The following is an 18,189-nucleotide window of genomic DNA, read 5'->3' as shown; positions in this document are numbered from 1 at the left end:
GTCCTGAACATCTCTATACTCTCTGACTCATAAACTGAGAAGTTCCATTGTTTCCTTCACTATACTTGAGGTTCCAGTTGTCAAAAACGTAATGATTTCAGCACCTGTTGTTTCTTGTGAAAAATGGGTATGTAATGCCTTGCATGACTTGTGCTTATTACTAATGGATCAGCATCTGTGTAATGTTACTATAAATAACACTATTACATTAATGCCCAAATTACAGCTGCTACATCAGGTTCCAGGAGGGAAACACATTTTTCAGTTTCACACCCTTCTGTTTTTATTTAAAATTCTTGATGTACTTTTGAAATCTCAGAATTATTCTGTTATTATTTCTTTTTTCCTCCTTCTTCACAAAATTTAGTTGTCATGTTTCAACATTGGTTTCTAAGATTTTAAAATTGAATTTGCAGCTTACCTTGAGCAACAACTTTCCCAATCCGAATTGTTTTGGGCTGTTCCATCATTCATTTAATTGTTAATTTTATTTCCATCCAATTAGGCTCCACTTGGCATGATATGAATTTACTGGAATGACTATGGTAGGAGGCAAGTGGCTATTAAGCGAGATTGTCGTTTACACCAATTAGTTTAACCTTCCCTTGTTACTCGCTCTGACCAATGTATCATTTGTTCTTCATGTGTGCCCCACAGGTCATTGATGGTCAGTGAATGTCCTCTAGGTAGTGTATGAGCTCTTCCAAATTCCAAATTGCTGATGCATAACATCAAAGTCAGGCCATACAAGAGAACAGACTAGAAACCTCATTCTTACCACTTATGTGGCATCACACGACCACAGTGGCTCCTTTCTCTATTTGGTACAAATCATTTGTTTATGAACATCAAGAATATAGTTTCATAAGCAGTGTTTATGTTATTATTGATTTTGCTGGATAAATAAAGATGCTAAATAAGTATGAAATTCTCAGAAGTAGATGGGCAGGATGATTTTATAATGCAAATTAGGGCGGCATGGTGGCCAAGTGGCTAGCACTGCGACCTCATAACACCAGGGACTTGGATTCAATTCCAACCTCAGCTGACTGTGTGTGGAGTTTGCACATTCTCCTTGTGGTCTGTTTCCTCCCACAGTGCAGTGATATGCGGATTAGGTGGATTGGCCATGTAAAATTGCCCATAGTGTGCAGGAATGTGTAGGCTGGGTGAGTTGGCTGTAATGGTAGCATTGATAGGAGTGTGGGTCTGGGTGGGATGCTCTTCAGAGGAGCAGCATGCACTTGATGGGCCAAATGACCTGTTTCCACATTGTAAGGATTCTACAAATCCAATTTGATGAATAAGGAAGTCACCTTGGTGAACAAGAGAGTCAAATTGTCTCAGGTATAGGTAGAAAAGTGGAGTTGACTCCATTATAATATTAGCAAAGTTCCCTCAGGAGGTTGAATGATCTACTTCTGTTTCAAATTCATATGTTTATGTACAAATAAACTGCTCTCCTGTTATAGTAATTATTTTAATATGACAATGTCAAATCTATTGTGTATGAAATGGGTTAATAATTTATATAAATTATATGTAAAACATGTTATATATGAAAAACACCCAAATGCATTATATTTAGTAACAAGAAAAAAACTGCAAAATATTTTCAATTTACATTGGCACATACTCAAGCTTATTGGGTGCGTGAGAACAGCTCATTTCACATATGGTCTTGTCATGGCTCTGCATGGCTGAATCAGCAGCACTTTCTGCCTAAAAGGTGGACAAATGAAAATGTTTGAGAATCTCTGTTGTACGTGACTCTAGTCCCCCATCAAACATTGTTAATGGTGTCATGGTGAGGTCTCATAAGCTCCTTTGCTTTATCAAACTAACCTTGAACAAGCTATCCTTTTTTTTAAGTATTGTAAAAGTAAAGCCAGCTGATGACTTTACAAGTCAAATGGGTAAGCCAAGTCAGAGACATAACCTTTCAATCAATGGCAAACTCTGCTGTGTCTCCAAGAATGTATTGCATTGGAATAACTGTGGGCTCACTTCTGCCAGAATCACTGCCTGGAATTATTTCCTCAGGCCAGTTTAGAGAACAGTCAGTGTCAGCCTATGTTCCATAACTGCTGGCCTCACATCAAATTCCATCACCATCATTAGCGCCTGTGGAAAAATAAAGGTAGAATTTCCATGAACGTTCCACAATGTCTTCTGCACTTTGCAAGGAACACCTGTAAATTCCTAACTTTAATTGGAGTAAATTGCTATTTAGTTATTTAAATTATGTTTTATAATTGAGGCAAATCCATTAAAAGGCAGATATGGATTTACTTCAAATAACTGAAATTAAGTTTATTTCGAATAATATTAGTATTTTTCTTTTACAAATGGGAGATCATGCATCGCACTGATTCACTGAATACTTTAGGGTAGAAGGGAAAGCAAATTTTCTACACAGACTTTTGCAATTCAATGCCAACTCATGTAATGAAAGTGAAATAAAGAGAAAGAGAAGGAGATAAAGCGAAGGAAAGAAAGATAAAATTAGGAAGAGAGACAAAAGAGACAGAAAGTAATCATTATATATATATTTAAAATTTACTTTTTCTAAAGATTCCAGTAAGAATTAAACTTTGAAGGAGAGTGACTCCACATTTGTTAATTGCTAATTTTCACTTCTAGTGAGCTTAAGGTTTAGTACTTGAGTCTTATTATGCTGTTAACAATTTTTTACATGGTAATGGACAACCATAACGTTCTCTGCTGAATCAGATAAATATTTTGCTGTTCCATATACTTGGATACCAAGCATCTAGAGGAGCATTTGAAGGAGCAGGTCACCTCAGAAAGCAATTTCCTGATTTCCCTGTTTAAGACATAGGAGTGGAAGTAAGGCCATTCAGCCCATCGAGTCCACTCTGCCATTCAATCAAAGCTGATGGGCATATCAACTCCACTTACCCGCATTTTCCCCATATCCCTTAATTCCTTGTGACATCAAGAATCTATCAAACTCTGCCTTGAAGACATTTAGCGTCCCAGCCTCCACTGCACTCTGCGGCAATGAATTCCACAGGCCCACCACTCTCTGGCTGAAAAAATGCCTCCGCATTTCTGTTCTGAATTTACCCCCTCTAATTCTAAGGCTGTGTCCACAGGTCCTCGTCTCCTCGCCTAACGGAAACAATTTCCTAGCGTCCACCCTTTCCAAGTCATGTATTATCTTGTAAGTTTACACATGGCTTGGAAAGGGTGGACGCTAGAAAATTGTTTCCGTTTGATTGTGCATGTCTGGTAATTGGAAATAACCGTGCAATTTATTCTTTAATTCCAGTAAACTCTTTTTATTCTTTCGCGGGATGTGGGAGTGCCAGCATTTATTGCCCATCCCTAGTTCCCTTGAGAAGGTGGTAGCCATTTGAACCATGTGCTGTAAGGTGACCCATAATGCCTCAGTGAGTGAGTTCTATGATTTTGACCCAGTGACAGTGAAGGAACAATGAAAAAGTTCCAATTCAGCATGGTGAGTGACTTGGAGAAGAATTTGCAGCTGGTGATGTTTCATGTACCTGCTGCCCTTGTCCTTCTAGATGAAAGTGGTCATGGGGTTGGAAGGCACTGTCTAAGGTTTTTTGTTGTACTTCTGCAGCATATCATGTAAATAGTACACACTGCTGTTATTGAGTGTTGGTGGTTGTGGAGGGTGTGGATGTTTGTGGATGTGGTGTCAATCAAGCAGGATGCTTTGAACTGGATGTTGTCAAGATTCTTGAGTATTGTAGGAGCTGCACCCATCAGGCAAACTTCTGACTTGTGCTTTGTAGAAGACACCCCATCCACCTGGACACTCCGTGCTGGCCTCTTACCCACCCTCGATCTATTTATAGCCAACTGCTGCCGTGACATTAACCGACTCAACAGGTCCACCCCCTTCACCCACTCCAACATCTCACACACAGAACGTGCAGCCCTCCACTCCCTCCGCTCCAACCCCAACCTCACCATCAAACCGGCAGACAAGGGAGGCGCGGTAGTAGTTTGGCGCACCGACCTTTATACCGCTGAGGCCAAACACCAGCTCGTGGACGCCTCCTCCTATTGCCCCCTTGGCCATGACTCCACCTCCCACCACCAAACCATCATCTCCCAGACCATCCATAACCTCATCACCTCAGGGGATCTCCCATCCACCGCCTCCAACTTCATAGTCCCACAACCCCGCACCGCCCGTTTCTACCTCCTGCCCAAAATCCACAAACCTGACTGTCCGGCCGACCCATTGTCTCAGCCTGCTCCTGCCCCACCGAACGCATCTTTGCATACCTCGACACGGTTCTGTCCCCTTTAGTCCAAGAACTCCCCACCTACATTCGGGACACCACCCACGCCCTCCACCTCCTCCAGGATTTTCGCTTCCCCGGTCCCCAACGCCTTATCTTCACGATGGACATCCAGTCCCTGTACACCTCCATCCCCCATCACGAAGGACTCAAAGCCCTCCGCTTCTTCCTTGCCCGCCGCACCAACCAGTACCCTTCCACTGACACCCTCCTTCGACTGACTGAACTGGTCCTCACCTTGAATAACTTCTCTTTTCAATCCTCCTACTTCCTCCAAACTAAAGGAGTTGCCATGGGCACCCGCATGGGCCCCAGCTATGCCTGTCTCTTCGTAGGATATGTGGAACAGTCCATCTTCCGCAACTACACTGGCACCACCCACCACCTTTTCCTCCGCTACATCGATGACTGTATCGGCGCTGCCTCGTGCTCCCACGAGGAGGTTGAACAGTTCATCAACTTTACCAACACCTTCCATCCCGACCTCAAATTCACCTGGACTGTCTCAGACTCCTCCCTCCCCTTCCTAGACCTTTCCATTTCTATCTCGGGCGACCGACTCAACGCAGACATCTACTATAAACCGACTGACTCCCACAGCTACCTGGACTACACCTCCTCCCACCCTGCCCCCTGTAAAAATGCCATCCCATATTCCCAATTCCTTCGTCTCCGCCGCATCTGCTCCCAGGAGGACCAGTTCCAATACCGTACAGCCCAGATGGCCTCCTTCTTCGAGGACCGCAGACTCCCCCTAGACGTGATCGACGATGCCCTCCACCGCATCTCCTCCACCTCCTGCTCCTCCGCCCTTGAGCCCCACCCCTCCAACCACCACCAAGACAGAACCCCACTGGTTCTCACCTACCACCCCACCAACCTCCGTATACAGCGTATCATCCGCCGTCATTTCCGCCACCTCCAAATGGACCCCATCACCAGGGATATATTTCCCTCCCCTCCCCTATCAGCGTTCCACAAAGACCACTCCCTTCGTGACTCCCTCGTCAGGTCCACACCCCCACCAACCCAACCTCCACTCCCGGCCCTTCCCCTGCAACTGCAGGAAATGCAAAACTTGCGCCCACACCTCCTCCCTTACTTCTCTCCAAGGCCCCAAGGGATCCTTCCATATCCGCCGCAAATTCACCTGCACCTCCACACCCATCATCTATTGCATCCGCTGCACCCAATGTGGCCTCCTCTGTATTGGGGAGACGGGCCGCCTACTTGCGGAACGCTTCAGGGAACACCTCTGGGACACCCGGACCAACCAACCCAACCACCCCGTGGCTCAACACTTTAACTCTCCCTCCCACTCCACCGAGGACATGCAGGTTCTTGGACTCCTCCATCACCAGAACATAACAACACAACGGTTGGAGGAAGAGCGCCTCATCTTCCGCCTGGGAACCCTCCAACCACAAGGGATGAACTCAGATTTCTCCAGTTTCCTCATTTCCCCTCCCCCCACCTTGTCTCAGTCGATTCCCTCGATCTCAGCACCGCCCTCCTAACCTGCAATCATCTTCCTGACCTCTCCGCCCCCACCCCACTCCGGCCTATCACCCTCACCTTGATATCACCTTCAACCTATCACATCTCCATCGCCCCTCCCCCAAGTCCCTCCTCCCTACCTTTTATCTTTGCCTGCCTGGCACACTCTCCTCATTCCTGATAAAGGGCTCTGGCCCGAAACGTCGAATATCGTGTTCCTTGGATGCTGCCTGACGTGCTGTGCTTTAACCAGCAACACATTTTCAGCTTTGTAGATGATAAACAGACTTTAGGGAGTCAGGAAGTGAATTACTCGCTGCAGTATTCCTAGCCTCTGACCTGCTCTTGTAGGCATTGTCTATGTGGTGAGTCTAGTTGAGTTTCCAGTCAATGGTAACCCCCAGATTCAGTGATAGTACTACCATTGAATGATTTTATAACATATATCAGGATGGCATGATAGCCCACTGGGTAGCAGTGAATGGCAGTGGTTAGATAGTCTCTTATTGGGGATGTTTATAGTCTGGCATTTGTATTGTTTGAATGTTACTTGTCACTTCTTAGCCCAAGCCTGGATATTGTCCAGATCTTGTTGCATTTGAGCATTGACTGCTTTGGTATGTAAGAAGTCGCAAATAGTGCTAAACATTGTGCAATCATCAGCAAACATCCCCAGTTGATGGAGGGAAATTTTATTGGGAAGTTCTGGCTATTAGTCTAAATATTTGGCTTGATTTTCTTATTTTTTAGCTAAATGTTATGATGTGAGAGTTTCATGGCACCTGTTCCATCGTGGCTCACGACAACTTTTCTTATGCTCCTGAATTAGGCACTGCACCTCAGGTAGTGCTGATGGAATATTCTCATAGAGAAAATAGACCAAAAGTGAAAGCTCACACCTTGATTTGCAGAAAGGGACATAATGTGCTGGTAGGTGAGGTTGCTGTGAGAGGAGTTGCTAGTGAAGGGGGCCACACCTCCAGACCCTGCCAGCCTGAACCCAGATAGCGGTTCAGACTATTGACCTGTCTCACATTAACCAAAATGTCCAGTAGTGCAAGAATGTCAATGACAAGCTGCACTCCACATGCATCATCAAACTCTTTCCCTTTGTGTTTCCTTTATTTAGAAATGCAAACATGTCTGCAGTCCTCTCAAAGATTTCTCTTGCCAGGAAACTTTGATAATGGTTTCATTTCCCAAATTATTTTCCTCTTTCAATCATTTTGCTTGCTTGTGGATCCAATTTGTGTGACCTTTCACAATTTCATTGAAATAACATTCTTCATGTCTGGACATACTTGAACATTATGAATTCAGGAATGATGGAAAATGATCATTGATTGCATTGCTCCATGGGCTGGGGATACAGGGTGACGGTAGAACCCTGATCCAAAGGGTTTTCATCCCATTTTGGTTCAATTGAAATTCCCTGTTGCATCATTCATCTCATTGTGAGTGTTTTTTGTCTACTTTGGGAATTTTACCAAGAATAAAACATAATTGGCCCAGCTAAGAACATGCATTCGACTTGGAGTAAGGCTCAAAATTAAGTAGGGCTCCAAATGGATTGATGATAGTTTAAATCAAAATCTTTTGCTTCATAAGGAACAACACGAAGAACTAGTCTAAATGTTTTCAAGTATTCTGTCTGCTCAGTCAACTGAAGACACATAGCAGAAATTAGTGACTCTGAATAGCAGTCATTCTCATATCAAGGGATGTCCAGTATCAATGATGATAAGGATGATAAACATCTTGCAAACATGTTTGTCTACGGACAGTCAAAGTAAAAGTATTGATTTAACTTGACTTGAGTTGCCACTTATCCTGAGATACAGTGAAAAGTATTGTTTTATATGCGAATCAGAAAGTCATGCCTTGCATAAGTACATCAACAATAGAGTACAGAATATAATGTTACAGCTCTAGAGAAAGTGCAGAGAAAGATCAACTCCAATATATGAGAGGTCCACTCATAAGTCTGAAACAACAGGGGAGGAGATGTTCTTAAATCCTTTGATATGTGTATTCAAACTTGCATATCTTCTGCCCAATGGAAGAAGGTGGAGAGTATAACTGGGATGGAAAGGGGTCTTTGAATATGTTGGCTGCTTTTCCAAGGCAGCCAGACATTTAGGTGGAGTCAGTGGAAGGAAGGCTCATTCATGTGATGGATAGAGCTGTGATCACAACTATCTGTATTTTCTTGGGTAGAGCAGATGCCGTACCAGGCTGTGATGCATTTGGATAGAGTGTTTTCTATGGTGCATCTATAAAAAATTGGTAAGAGCCATTGTGGACATTCCAAATTTACTTAGCCTGAGCTTTGGTGTGCTTTTTTGACTGTAGCGCCGACATGGATGGACTAGGATAGATTGTTAGGTAAAAATAATGACTGCAGATTTCCTGACGAAGGGCTTTTGCCCGAAACGTTGATTTTACTGCTCCTTGGATGCTGCCTGAACTGCTATGCTCTTCCAGCACCACTAATCCAGAAATAGGATAGATTGTTAGTGATATTTATTGCTACCCCACCACGGATACAGAAGCACCATTGATAAAAATTGTTGGCTAGGGTAAGGAGATCTTTCTTTCAGAAATGAGGTGAAATGTTTGACTACACCTTAGGTGCGCTGGCATGGAATGCATTTCAAATAAAAACCAAAAAAAAAACCGTGGTTGCTGGAAATCAGAAACAGAAATTGCATAAATCATCTGTGGAGAGAAATCAGAGTTATTTTTAGTTCTTTTTTTCATAGTTGCTTGATTTTTTGTTTTTCTAAAACTCCAATTTGCCTTATTGTTTCATAATCTGGCAAGAGCAACCATATGCCATTTCCAAGTTTTAAAGGAGAAATTCTTTGTCAGTTTTGCCCCTTAATCCAAAATGTTATGAATAAAGCTATTGTTAGAGTTGATGTTTTTTCAGTCACCAACTGGTACCAGCTTAGAACTGCTCACAATCTGGCAACTTACTTTGTGTATTGCTTTCCCTCAACCACCACTGAAATCAGGAACTTTACAACATTACCATGTTTTCTAATTTCACATAAAAAAAATGAGTGTCAATGGCTAGCAATTCTCAAATATACCTGAAAAAGTGGAGATAATGAGGTAGATTTTAGGTTTCATGACTGAAAAAAGAAACTAATAGCAGCAAATCAATTGCACTTTGTATAGCCAAACTAACTTCCTTTTGAAATAGATGGAAAAAATGGATGGGATATACAATGGCTAAGTGATTCAAAGAAAATTGCAGCACAGGAACAGGCCTTTGGCTCTCCAAGCCTGCGCCGATCCAGATCCTCTATCTAGACCTGTCACCTATTTTCTAAGGGTCTGTAACCCTCTGCTCCCTGCCAATTCATGTATCTGTCTAGATATATCTTAAATTACACTATCTTGCCACCTCCACTAGCAACACATTCCAGGCACCCGCCACCCTCTGTGTAAAGAACTTTCCACGCATATCTCCCCTAAACTTTTCCCCTCTCACTTTGAGCTCATGACCCCAAGTAATTGAATCCCCCACTCTAGGAAAAAGCTTCTTTCTATTCACCTTATCTATACCTCTCATGATTTTGTCGATCCCAATCATGTCACCCCTCAACCTCCATCTTGCTAACTAAAATAATTCTAATCTACTCAACCTCTCTTTATAGCTAGCATCTTCCATACCAGGCAACATCCTGGTGGACCACCTCTGCACCCTCTCCAAAGTATCCACATTATTTTGGTAATGCAACAACCAGAACTTTAAACAGTATTCCAAATTTGGCCAATCCAAAGTCTTCTACAGCTGTAACATGACCTGCCAACTCTTGTACTCAATTCCTCATTCAATTGAAGGAAAGCATGCTGAATGCCTTCTTGAACATTCTATCGACCTGTGTTGCCACCTTCAGGGAACAATGGACCTGAACATCCAGATCTCTCTACATATCGATTTTCCCCAGGACTTTTCCATTTACTGTATAGTTCGCTCTTGAATTGGATCTTCCAAAATGCATCACCTCACATTTGCCTGGATTGAACTCTATCTGCCATTTCTCCACCCCAATCTCCAATCTAGCTATATTCTGTGACAGTCCCCTTCACTATCTGCTACTCCACCAACCTTAGTGTCATTTGTAAACTTGCTAATCAGACCATCTGTACCTTCCTCCAGATTATTCATGTATATCACAAACAACAGTGGTCCCAACACAAGTCCCTGTGGAACACCACTGGTCACAATTTTCCATTTTGAGAAACCCCCTTCCACTTTTACTGTATGTTCCTGTTGCCCAGCCAGTTCTTTATCCATCTAGTTAGTACACCTTGGACACCATGCAGCTTCACCTTCTCCATCAGCCTCCCATGGGGAACCTTATCAAATGTCTTACTGAAGTCCATGTACATGTACGTGCTGTGCTTTTCCAGCAGCACTCTAATCTAGACACATGACATCTACAGCCCTTCCTTCATCAATTCTTCAAAGAATTCCATTAAGTTGGTAAGACATGAATTTTTCAGCACAAAACCATGTTGCCTATCACTAATAAGCCCATTTTCTTCCAAATGGGAATAGATCCTATCCCTCAGTATCTTCTCCAGCAGCTTTCCTATCGCTGATGTCAGGCTCACTGGTCTATAATCAGCTGAATTTTCCCTGCTTCCCTTCTTAAACAAGGGGACAACATTAGCAATTCTCCAGTCCTCTGGGAACTCACCCGTGTTCAAGGATACAACAAAGATATCTTTCAGGCCCCAGCTATTTCCTCTCTCTCGATTCCCTCAGTAACCTGGGATAGATCCCATCCGGATTTGGGGACTAGTCCACCTTAATGTATTTTAGAATACCCAACACTTCCTCACTCCTTATGCTGATTGGCCGACAGTAAGCAAACATCTATCCCTAACCTCAACTTCTGTCACGTCCCTCTCCTCAGTGAATGCCAATGCAAAATACTTGTTAAGAATCTCACCTGTTTCCTCTGACTTCACACATAACTCTTCTCCTTTGTCCTTGAGTGGGCCAACCCTTTCTCTAGTTACCTGCTTGCTCATTATATAGAATAAAAGGCTTTGGGATTTTCCTTAACCCTGTTTGCTAAAGATATCTCATGAACCTTTTTAGCCTTCTTAATTCCTCATTTCAGATAGGTCCTACATTTCCAATATTTTCCAAAGCTTCGCCTGTCTTCAGTTGCCTTGACCTCATGTATACTTCCTTTCTCCTTTTAGCATTTCCACAGTTTTCTGCTTAAAATCTAGCATAGTACATAATCTTCAGGGGGTTTTAGATCTCTATTTCTGAAATATTATTTTCTTTTAATTTTCAATGAAACATAATTGCGTTATCAAGTATAATTTGCATCAGATTACCTACAAAAGAAACATGGAAATTTCTGGACATTTCCAAAGATGCATTGAGACACATAGGAAATTCACATCATAATCTAAAAATCTGTGTATTTTTATATATAACCTAATGTCTGGTTTTTGTAATGAGTCATCCATTGGCATAAGTCTTAATGTTGAACAATATCATCCTAAGGGCAGTGCTATTAATCACATTGACTGAAATAAAAGCTGTTTTATATATATATATATATATATATATATATGATTTTTTGCAACAAATTGGAAAAACAAGTATTTAGATTACATATAATCATTAATGGAATTAAATATTGTGGAAGTTATTACAAGCCTTTCTTTCACTTTGAGATAAATTTCTTGCTACATATTTTATGTCTGGCAGCATTGACAAAAGCTCCAAATGTCAGGTCCTCTGTTATAAAAAAACAAGCCAGGCATTTACCCAGTTAGGGATATCCATATAATGAGATTACCACATGGTTCCATTTAGGAACGTTCTGCATTAGTCACAAATTCTCAGTTTCAATAAAGTTTTCACACTTGAATAAAAAACAGACTTATGACAAATGTTAAATGAATAACTGACACCAAATGAGGGAAGCAAAGGAACTGTCGGTATGGTTAGATTTAATCCATGAAAATTCACCTCTATGTGTGACGGAGGTTAACTAGTGAATATGTCACACCTCATTTAAGTAATACGGACCATTTTGTTTTGATAGGTATGACCGATCACAGCTGAGAGATTATATCAATGGGCTGTCCCACTGTTTCCTGTACCAAAGGTCTACAGCATTATAAATTTACAGACTTGGAGCAACTTTCATAGGGATTGCATTTAACTGAAGGATAAGACTAGCACATTGCTGCTGTGTCCAACCCTTAGATTATGGCTCTGAAGATTTGTGAACATTGGTCCCTGCTCATTTTCCTCTTCCTTCCCTTTTGTCTAGGTCAGGAAGAATACTCGGAGGTGAGCGTGAAAGATATTGCAAACTTGACAAAAGTTGTTGAAAACCATGAAGGTTCCAGGTATTTAAAGAGCGAACAGACTGAAGCTGCAAACCATACAGGTGGGGTAAATTTGAAATCAGCTGCAGCTGACAAGACAGGAAAAGTACAAATAAAGCTGAAAAGAAACAAATTTGAAACTAAGGTGATAGAACAGCCAACTTCTAAGGTACTCTGAACTGTTTTTTTACACAAAGATGGTAATAATCCTGAGGCAGTTTGGCTTCAGCCGGTACAAACTGGAGTAATGTGAATTTTAAATTAACAAAGTTAAGTTGATTTTCAATTAATGTTTAATTTTGGACAAAATTCCAGTGAAGTTTCTTTTGTTCAAGGTAGAAAGAGAAATGCGTTTGCAATGTTTATTTTGGGATTGCTCATGAATTTGTGTTGCTGCTAAATTGAAACAATCAAAACAGAAATGGACATTTTTTAAATAGAATAATCAAAGACATTATAATGGAATCACTAAAAAGGTGCAGTGTAATCCATATTTTCAATTAGATTTTTTTCTAATTGAAGTGGCAGTGAAAATGCAGAAATGAAGTTTCTCATTATTATTCCTTTTAACTTATTTAAAAGAAAATGTGTGAGAAATAACTTTCAATTTAAAGTGTTGTAACCTTTATTGAGAATGTTACCTTTGAAATTTCTCCATTTTAATGTTAGAATTTTTTTTTATAACATTCACTGTCCTGTTGGTCAAGCTATTTTTTAAAGGTTTGCAGGCAGTCAGCCAGGACAGGATAATCTATTTTGAAAATATCAAATTAGACAAATTAAATTAACCAGAAGAGTTGCACTGTACTGAATCTGAATGTTTTTGGGTATGTTGTAATCTAGAGGCTGCACTGCACAATTACTTTTACAGCAACTTTTCTCTTATGATTATACAGTCTGACAAAAAAAAATGCATGGAGCAGTAACAGAAGTATTGTTGTTCACACTTATTAGATATTTAACTCGATACAGTAGAAAATATTTTATGAATTTTGTTGCAACTGCAAAGTGATACTAATGTGTTCCCATATGCTATGGTACTCAATAAACAAGTATAGCAGTCAAATTCTACAGCAAACCAAAAACAATTTTACATCTGAACCCTCAAATTAAGCAATGATTGAATTGTATCTGTTATTGTTCTTCAAACTTGTCAAAAACAGAGCAAATAAATTGGTACTTCCACATATCAGTCATAAGAACGTCAATACTGATTGTCAGCTACGTTGGTGCTTGCACTAATGCTGATTTATCTGATGAAAAATAACTTTTCCTAACACTGTTCAATATTTGTGTTCTTGAAGTTTATCAAATTCCCTTGTTGATGATCTGTCTCATTGATCTTAGCAGCTAAATGTGGCAACAAATTTTCTGTTTTAATATAAAATGTACAGCAAAAAGGTACTATTAAGATGATAGAACAGTCAACTCCAAACAGCATCATTATGAAGGCTCCCAGTACTATGTCAGGGTAACTGAGACTGAAATAATTGGTGCCATTTCTGATGCTATCCATAATTCAAAAACATATTTTCAAAACAAATTCTTTCTCAGTAAATAACAGCAGTGTTAATTTTTTTTTACCAGAAACATGACTTGTATACAAGATGAAGATGCAATTGCTATGCACGTGATTACAATGTTTAAATGCAATGTTTTATTCTGCGGTTTATTTTTCAAATGTTTGTTATGATTCTATGGTAATAAACACATCTTTGCAGTATTAAGTTTGATTATATTATATTTGCAATTCAAATACTTTTTCATTGTTATCTTTTTAAATTATGTATTTAAACATTCGTTTGATTAGCTGCCATGCAATGAAATGTATGCTAGAGTTTATTCCACATACCTTAAATGCTGTAATATATGTTAATTATTCTATTTACTTATTTGATGGCTTTGATCTCTATACTTTGGCTACAAACATGTATATGATCAGTCATTTTACCAGTTAGAAACACAGAAACTATGTTTCCTGAATACAGAAAATAAACAAGAAAATGGGAGATCATTTGCAAGCATGCAAAAATCAAATGTACTTGACCCAATCCTTACCTAAGCATTAACTCCACCTCATGTCAAACTCTGTTGGAAAGCCGAGGGGTTTTGCAATCAGGGGATATTTAACTGCTGACCATTCATTTCTTGCTTAACTAACACACATGATTTTCTAACAAAGAACAGGTAAATGGGCAAAACTGTGGCTGATGGAGTTCCATAGGAGCAAATGAGAGCTTCTCCATTTTGGACTGAAAAAGCATAGATCGGGTACTTGCTAGATGGTTTGAAGTTCAATCCTGGGGATTCAAAGACTCTTGGGGTTCAGGTATATAGATATTTACAGTGTCATGAACAGGTGCAGAAAATAATTAAGACAACTAATGGAATGCTGCATTTTATATGTGGAAGACTAGAGTATCAGGATGCAGAGGTTATGCTGCAGCTATACAAACCACAGTTATATCCCACTTGATGTATTGTGAGCAGACCTGAGCAATGTACAAGGATGTATTGCCCTTGGAGAGACTAAAATGTAGGTCTCCAAGAGTGGTACCTTTACTTCAGAGATTAACAGGTTAAGTTATGAGGAGATGTTATGCATATTAAGTCTATTTTCTCTAGAATTGGGAAGGTTATGGGGTGCAAGGGCCTGCAAGGTTAAGGGGTGATCTAATCAAAGTCTTCAAGATATTAAGTGAAAAAGTAAGGGCAGATAAAGTTAAAGAATTTCCACTGGATGGAGATGCTAAAACTAGGTGGCATAATCTACAAATTAGCACCAGACCCTTCAGGACAGAGGTCAAGAGCATTTCTACTCACAAATGGTGGTAGAGGTTTGGAATTCTCAGTTGATGCAAGACCAGCTGCTAATTTTAATATTTAAATATTTGTTAAGTAAAAGTATTAAGGAATATTGATGAAAGACAGGTATATGGAGTTAGGCTACAGTTCAGTTATGATCTAATTGAATGGCTGAACAAGCTTGATGGACTGAATGGAACACTCCTGTTCCTATGTTCTGAACACTTTGTACAGCAGTATACCAGTCAATGAAAGCAGACAGCAGGTGCTGCAAGCAATTATGAAGCAAATTATACATTGGTTTTCTTTGTATGAGGACTTGGGTTCAGAGTAGGCATGCCTCACATTAATTAATAGGGTCTTGGTGAGTAAGCCTTGGTGTATTGCATGCAGTTTTGGACTCCCTACCTAAGAAAGAATATATTTGTCCTTGAGGGAGAGAAGCAGCAATTCAATAGACTGATGCCATTATTGACAAGGCTGTGCTATGAGGAGAGATTGGTTTGACTGGACCTGTATTCACTAGATTTGGAACAATGAGAAGAATCAGATTGAAATGTATGGACAGACTAAATGCAAAAATGATATTTTCCCTAGTTGCAGAGTTTAGAACCAGTGGGCACAGTTTCAGATTGCTGGGTAGACCATTTAGGACTGAAATAAGGAAAGCTGCTTTTACTCAAAGTTACTGAACCTGTGAAGATGTCTATAATAGAAGGCAGGAGAGGCCAAGTCATTGAATATATTCAAGAAAGCGATAGATTTCTTTACATTTAGAAGGTAGTAAGGGATATGGGGAGAAAACAGGGACATGGCATTGAGATAGAGGATCAGTCATGATCACTTTGAATGGAACAGCAGGTTCAAAGGGCCTGCTGATTGACCTGCTTCTCCTAGTCTATATGTTACCCTGTTAACAGACAGAATTTAATGGAGCACTGTAATGGGATTGGTTAGTTCAAATCTGTTTGCCAAGTAAGTTGCTGGAATTACCAGGTGATAATGGCATGTTGAGGTGAATGGGCAACATGGATATAGGTGAACCACACCACCAGCAATGTAACTCTTTAATCAATGGAATTAAAGGCTTAAATAATGAATGAAAAAGGGACTGAAGGTGATCAGAGTTTGTGGATTCAATGTCAAATCAGACATGACACAAGCAATAAAAGGGGAATATTATGTTGGTGATATAAAGCTCTGGTGAGGCCCCATTTGGAGTACTGTGTCCAGTTTTGGTCCCCACATCTCAGGAAGGACATACTGGCACTGGAGCGTGTCCAGCGGAGATTCTCACGGATGATCCCTGGAATGGTTGGTCGAATATACGAGGAACGGCTGAGGATGCTGGGATTGTATTCATTGGAGCTGAGAAGATTAAGGGGAGATTTAATAGAAACTTACAAGATACTACATGGCTTGGAAAGGGTGGATGCTAGGAAATTGTTTCCGTTAGGCGAGGAGACTAGGACCTGTGGACACAGTTTTAGAATTAGAGGGGGTCAATTCAGAACAGAAATGTGGAGACATTTCTTCAGCCAGAGAGTGGTGGGCCTGTGGAATTCATTGCCACAGGGTGCAGTGGAGGCCGGGATGCTAAATGTCTTCAAGGCAGAGATTGATAAATTCTTGATGTCACAAGGGATTAAGGGTTCCGGGGAGAATGCTGGTAAGTGGAGTTGAAATGCAAATCAGCCATGATTGAATGGTGGAGTGGACTCAATGGGCCGAATGGCCTTACTTCCACTCCTATGTCTTATGGTCTTATGGTTTTAGTAACAGGGTCTCCTCTGTCAGCTGGAGATCTAACAGGAGCCTCTTGTTGCAGCTATTGCTTCTTAGTTCTGACAGAAATAAGTGCACATTGAGCACTTAACTGGTCAGCACAGGGCATCCATAAGATCGAAGTCTTTGTGGTGTAAGACTTATTCATTAAGGGCTTAAAGTCAATCAGTGACCAGGAGCTCCCTGTTGCTGGTCAGCATTATAGTTGTGTAACATAATCCCTGCAGGTTAGAGTCGATGATGGACCCAGACCAGAGGGGCGGGTGAAATAGGTTTGTGGACATGAGGTCACTGTTTCAGGGGGGTGTTTCAGAAGAAAGGCCATGGGTTAGTTCTCAGTGGGCTCTTCCCTTCTTGATGCCAGGTCCTTCAGTCAGGCAATGAGTGCCTTCAAATAAAGGACTCACTGCCAGAAGGTTGCTGGTGGGATTGGCTTTTCAACTTCCTAGTATTGTAACTTGCTTCTCTGGTTGATTACCAGGGATGGAATGAAGTCCTTGAATGGGCATTAATTATCCACAGAAGGGTCTGAATTATCAGCCAGGCAGAAAGGCTCTTCACAAGCCTTCCTGCCCGAAGCTTAATAAGGCTAAGGTGGCGATGGGCAGTGCCACACCATCTGACTTGATTAAATTCCCTCCTGCCTCCTAACTCACCACATCCTAACCAGCAAAACATTAAATTTCACCCAAGCAGAAGGTGACAAAGGTTGGATTCAGAGACAGAGAAAAAAAGTACACAAAGTCAAATAGAAGAAAGTTTTTTTTAAAAAAAGAATTAAATTATTCAACCTGTCAGCATGAATCTCTATATTTTTAACGATATATTTTCTGGGCTAGAGAGGTTGATTGATATTAATCAACAAATACCAAATTATTAAAAAGCTCAACTTAACATTCTGTACTGTTTCATGAACAATTAATGTCCAAGAGCAGCAACCCCATGAAATTCTGGGAGTTACTCAGTTTCATTCACGAGGGGTCATAGTTTTAAGCTGGTTGGAGAAAAGTATAGAGGGGATGTCAGAGGCTGGTTCTTTACATAGAATTGTGAGAGCATGGAATGCGTTGCCAGCAGCAGTTGTGGAAGCAAGGTCATTGGGGACATTTAAGAGACTACTGGATATGCATATGGTCACAGAAATTTGAGGGTGCATACATGAGGATCAGTGGTCAGCACAACATCGTGGGCTGAAGGGCCTGTTCTGTGCTGTACTGTTCTATGTTTTATGTTATATTCTTGGAAAACTTGCTGGGAGGTGTAAATCATCCAGAAACTTCTGACAACAAGCAACTTAATCAGAATCTCTTCCTCACCACAAATATCTGGCCAATTTTCACAATAATATCAAAATGTGTACTCACATATTGTTATATTTTCAGTACATTCCAACCTAGCATTATTTATAATAATCAATTATGAT

General features: G+C 40.7%; 1 protein-coding gene across 1 annotated transcript in view; it reads left to right on the top strand.

Annotated features, from left to right (window-relative positions):
- LOC132818817 (complement C1q tumor necrosis factor-related protein 3-like) overlaps positions 1-18,189 on the top strand; it is a 120,836-nt gene that overhangs the window by 77,668 nt on the left and 24,979 nt on the right. The window contains exon 2 of the mRNA XM_060830320.1: positions 12,119-12,345. Within this exon, the coding sequence (XP_060686303.1) occupies positions 12,119-12,345 (227 nt within the window). The remainder of the gene's footprint in view (positions 1-12,118; positions 12,346-18,189) is intronic.

Source organism: Hemiscyllium ocellatum, chromosome 1, assembly GCF_020745735.1.
Source record: "Hemiscyllium ocellatum isolate sHemOce1 chromosome 1, sHemOce1.pat.X.cur, whole genome shotgun sequence".
NCBI lineage: Eukaryota > Metazoa > Chordata > Chondrichthyes > Orectolobiformes > Hemiscylliidae > Hemiscyllium > Hemiscyllium ocellatum.
The sequence above is the reverse complement of the archived record's forward strand: the minus strand, read 5'-3'. Positions and strand labels throughout refer to the sequence as shown.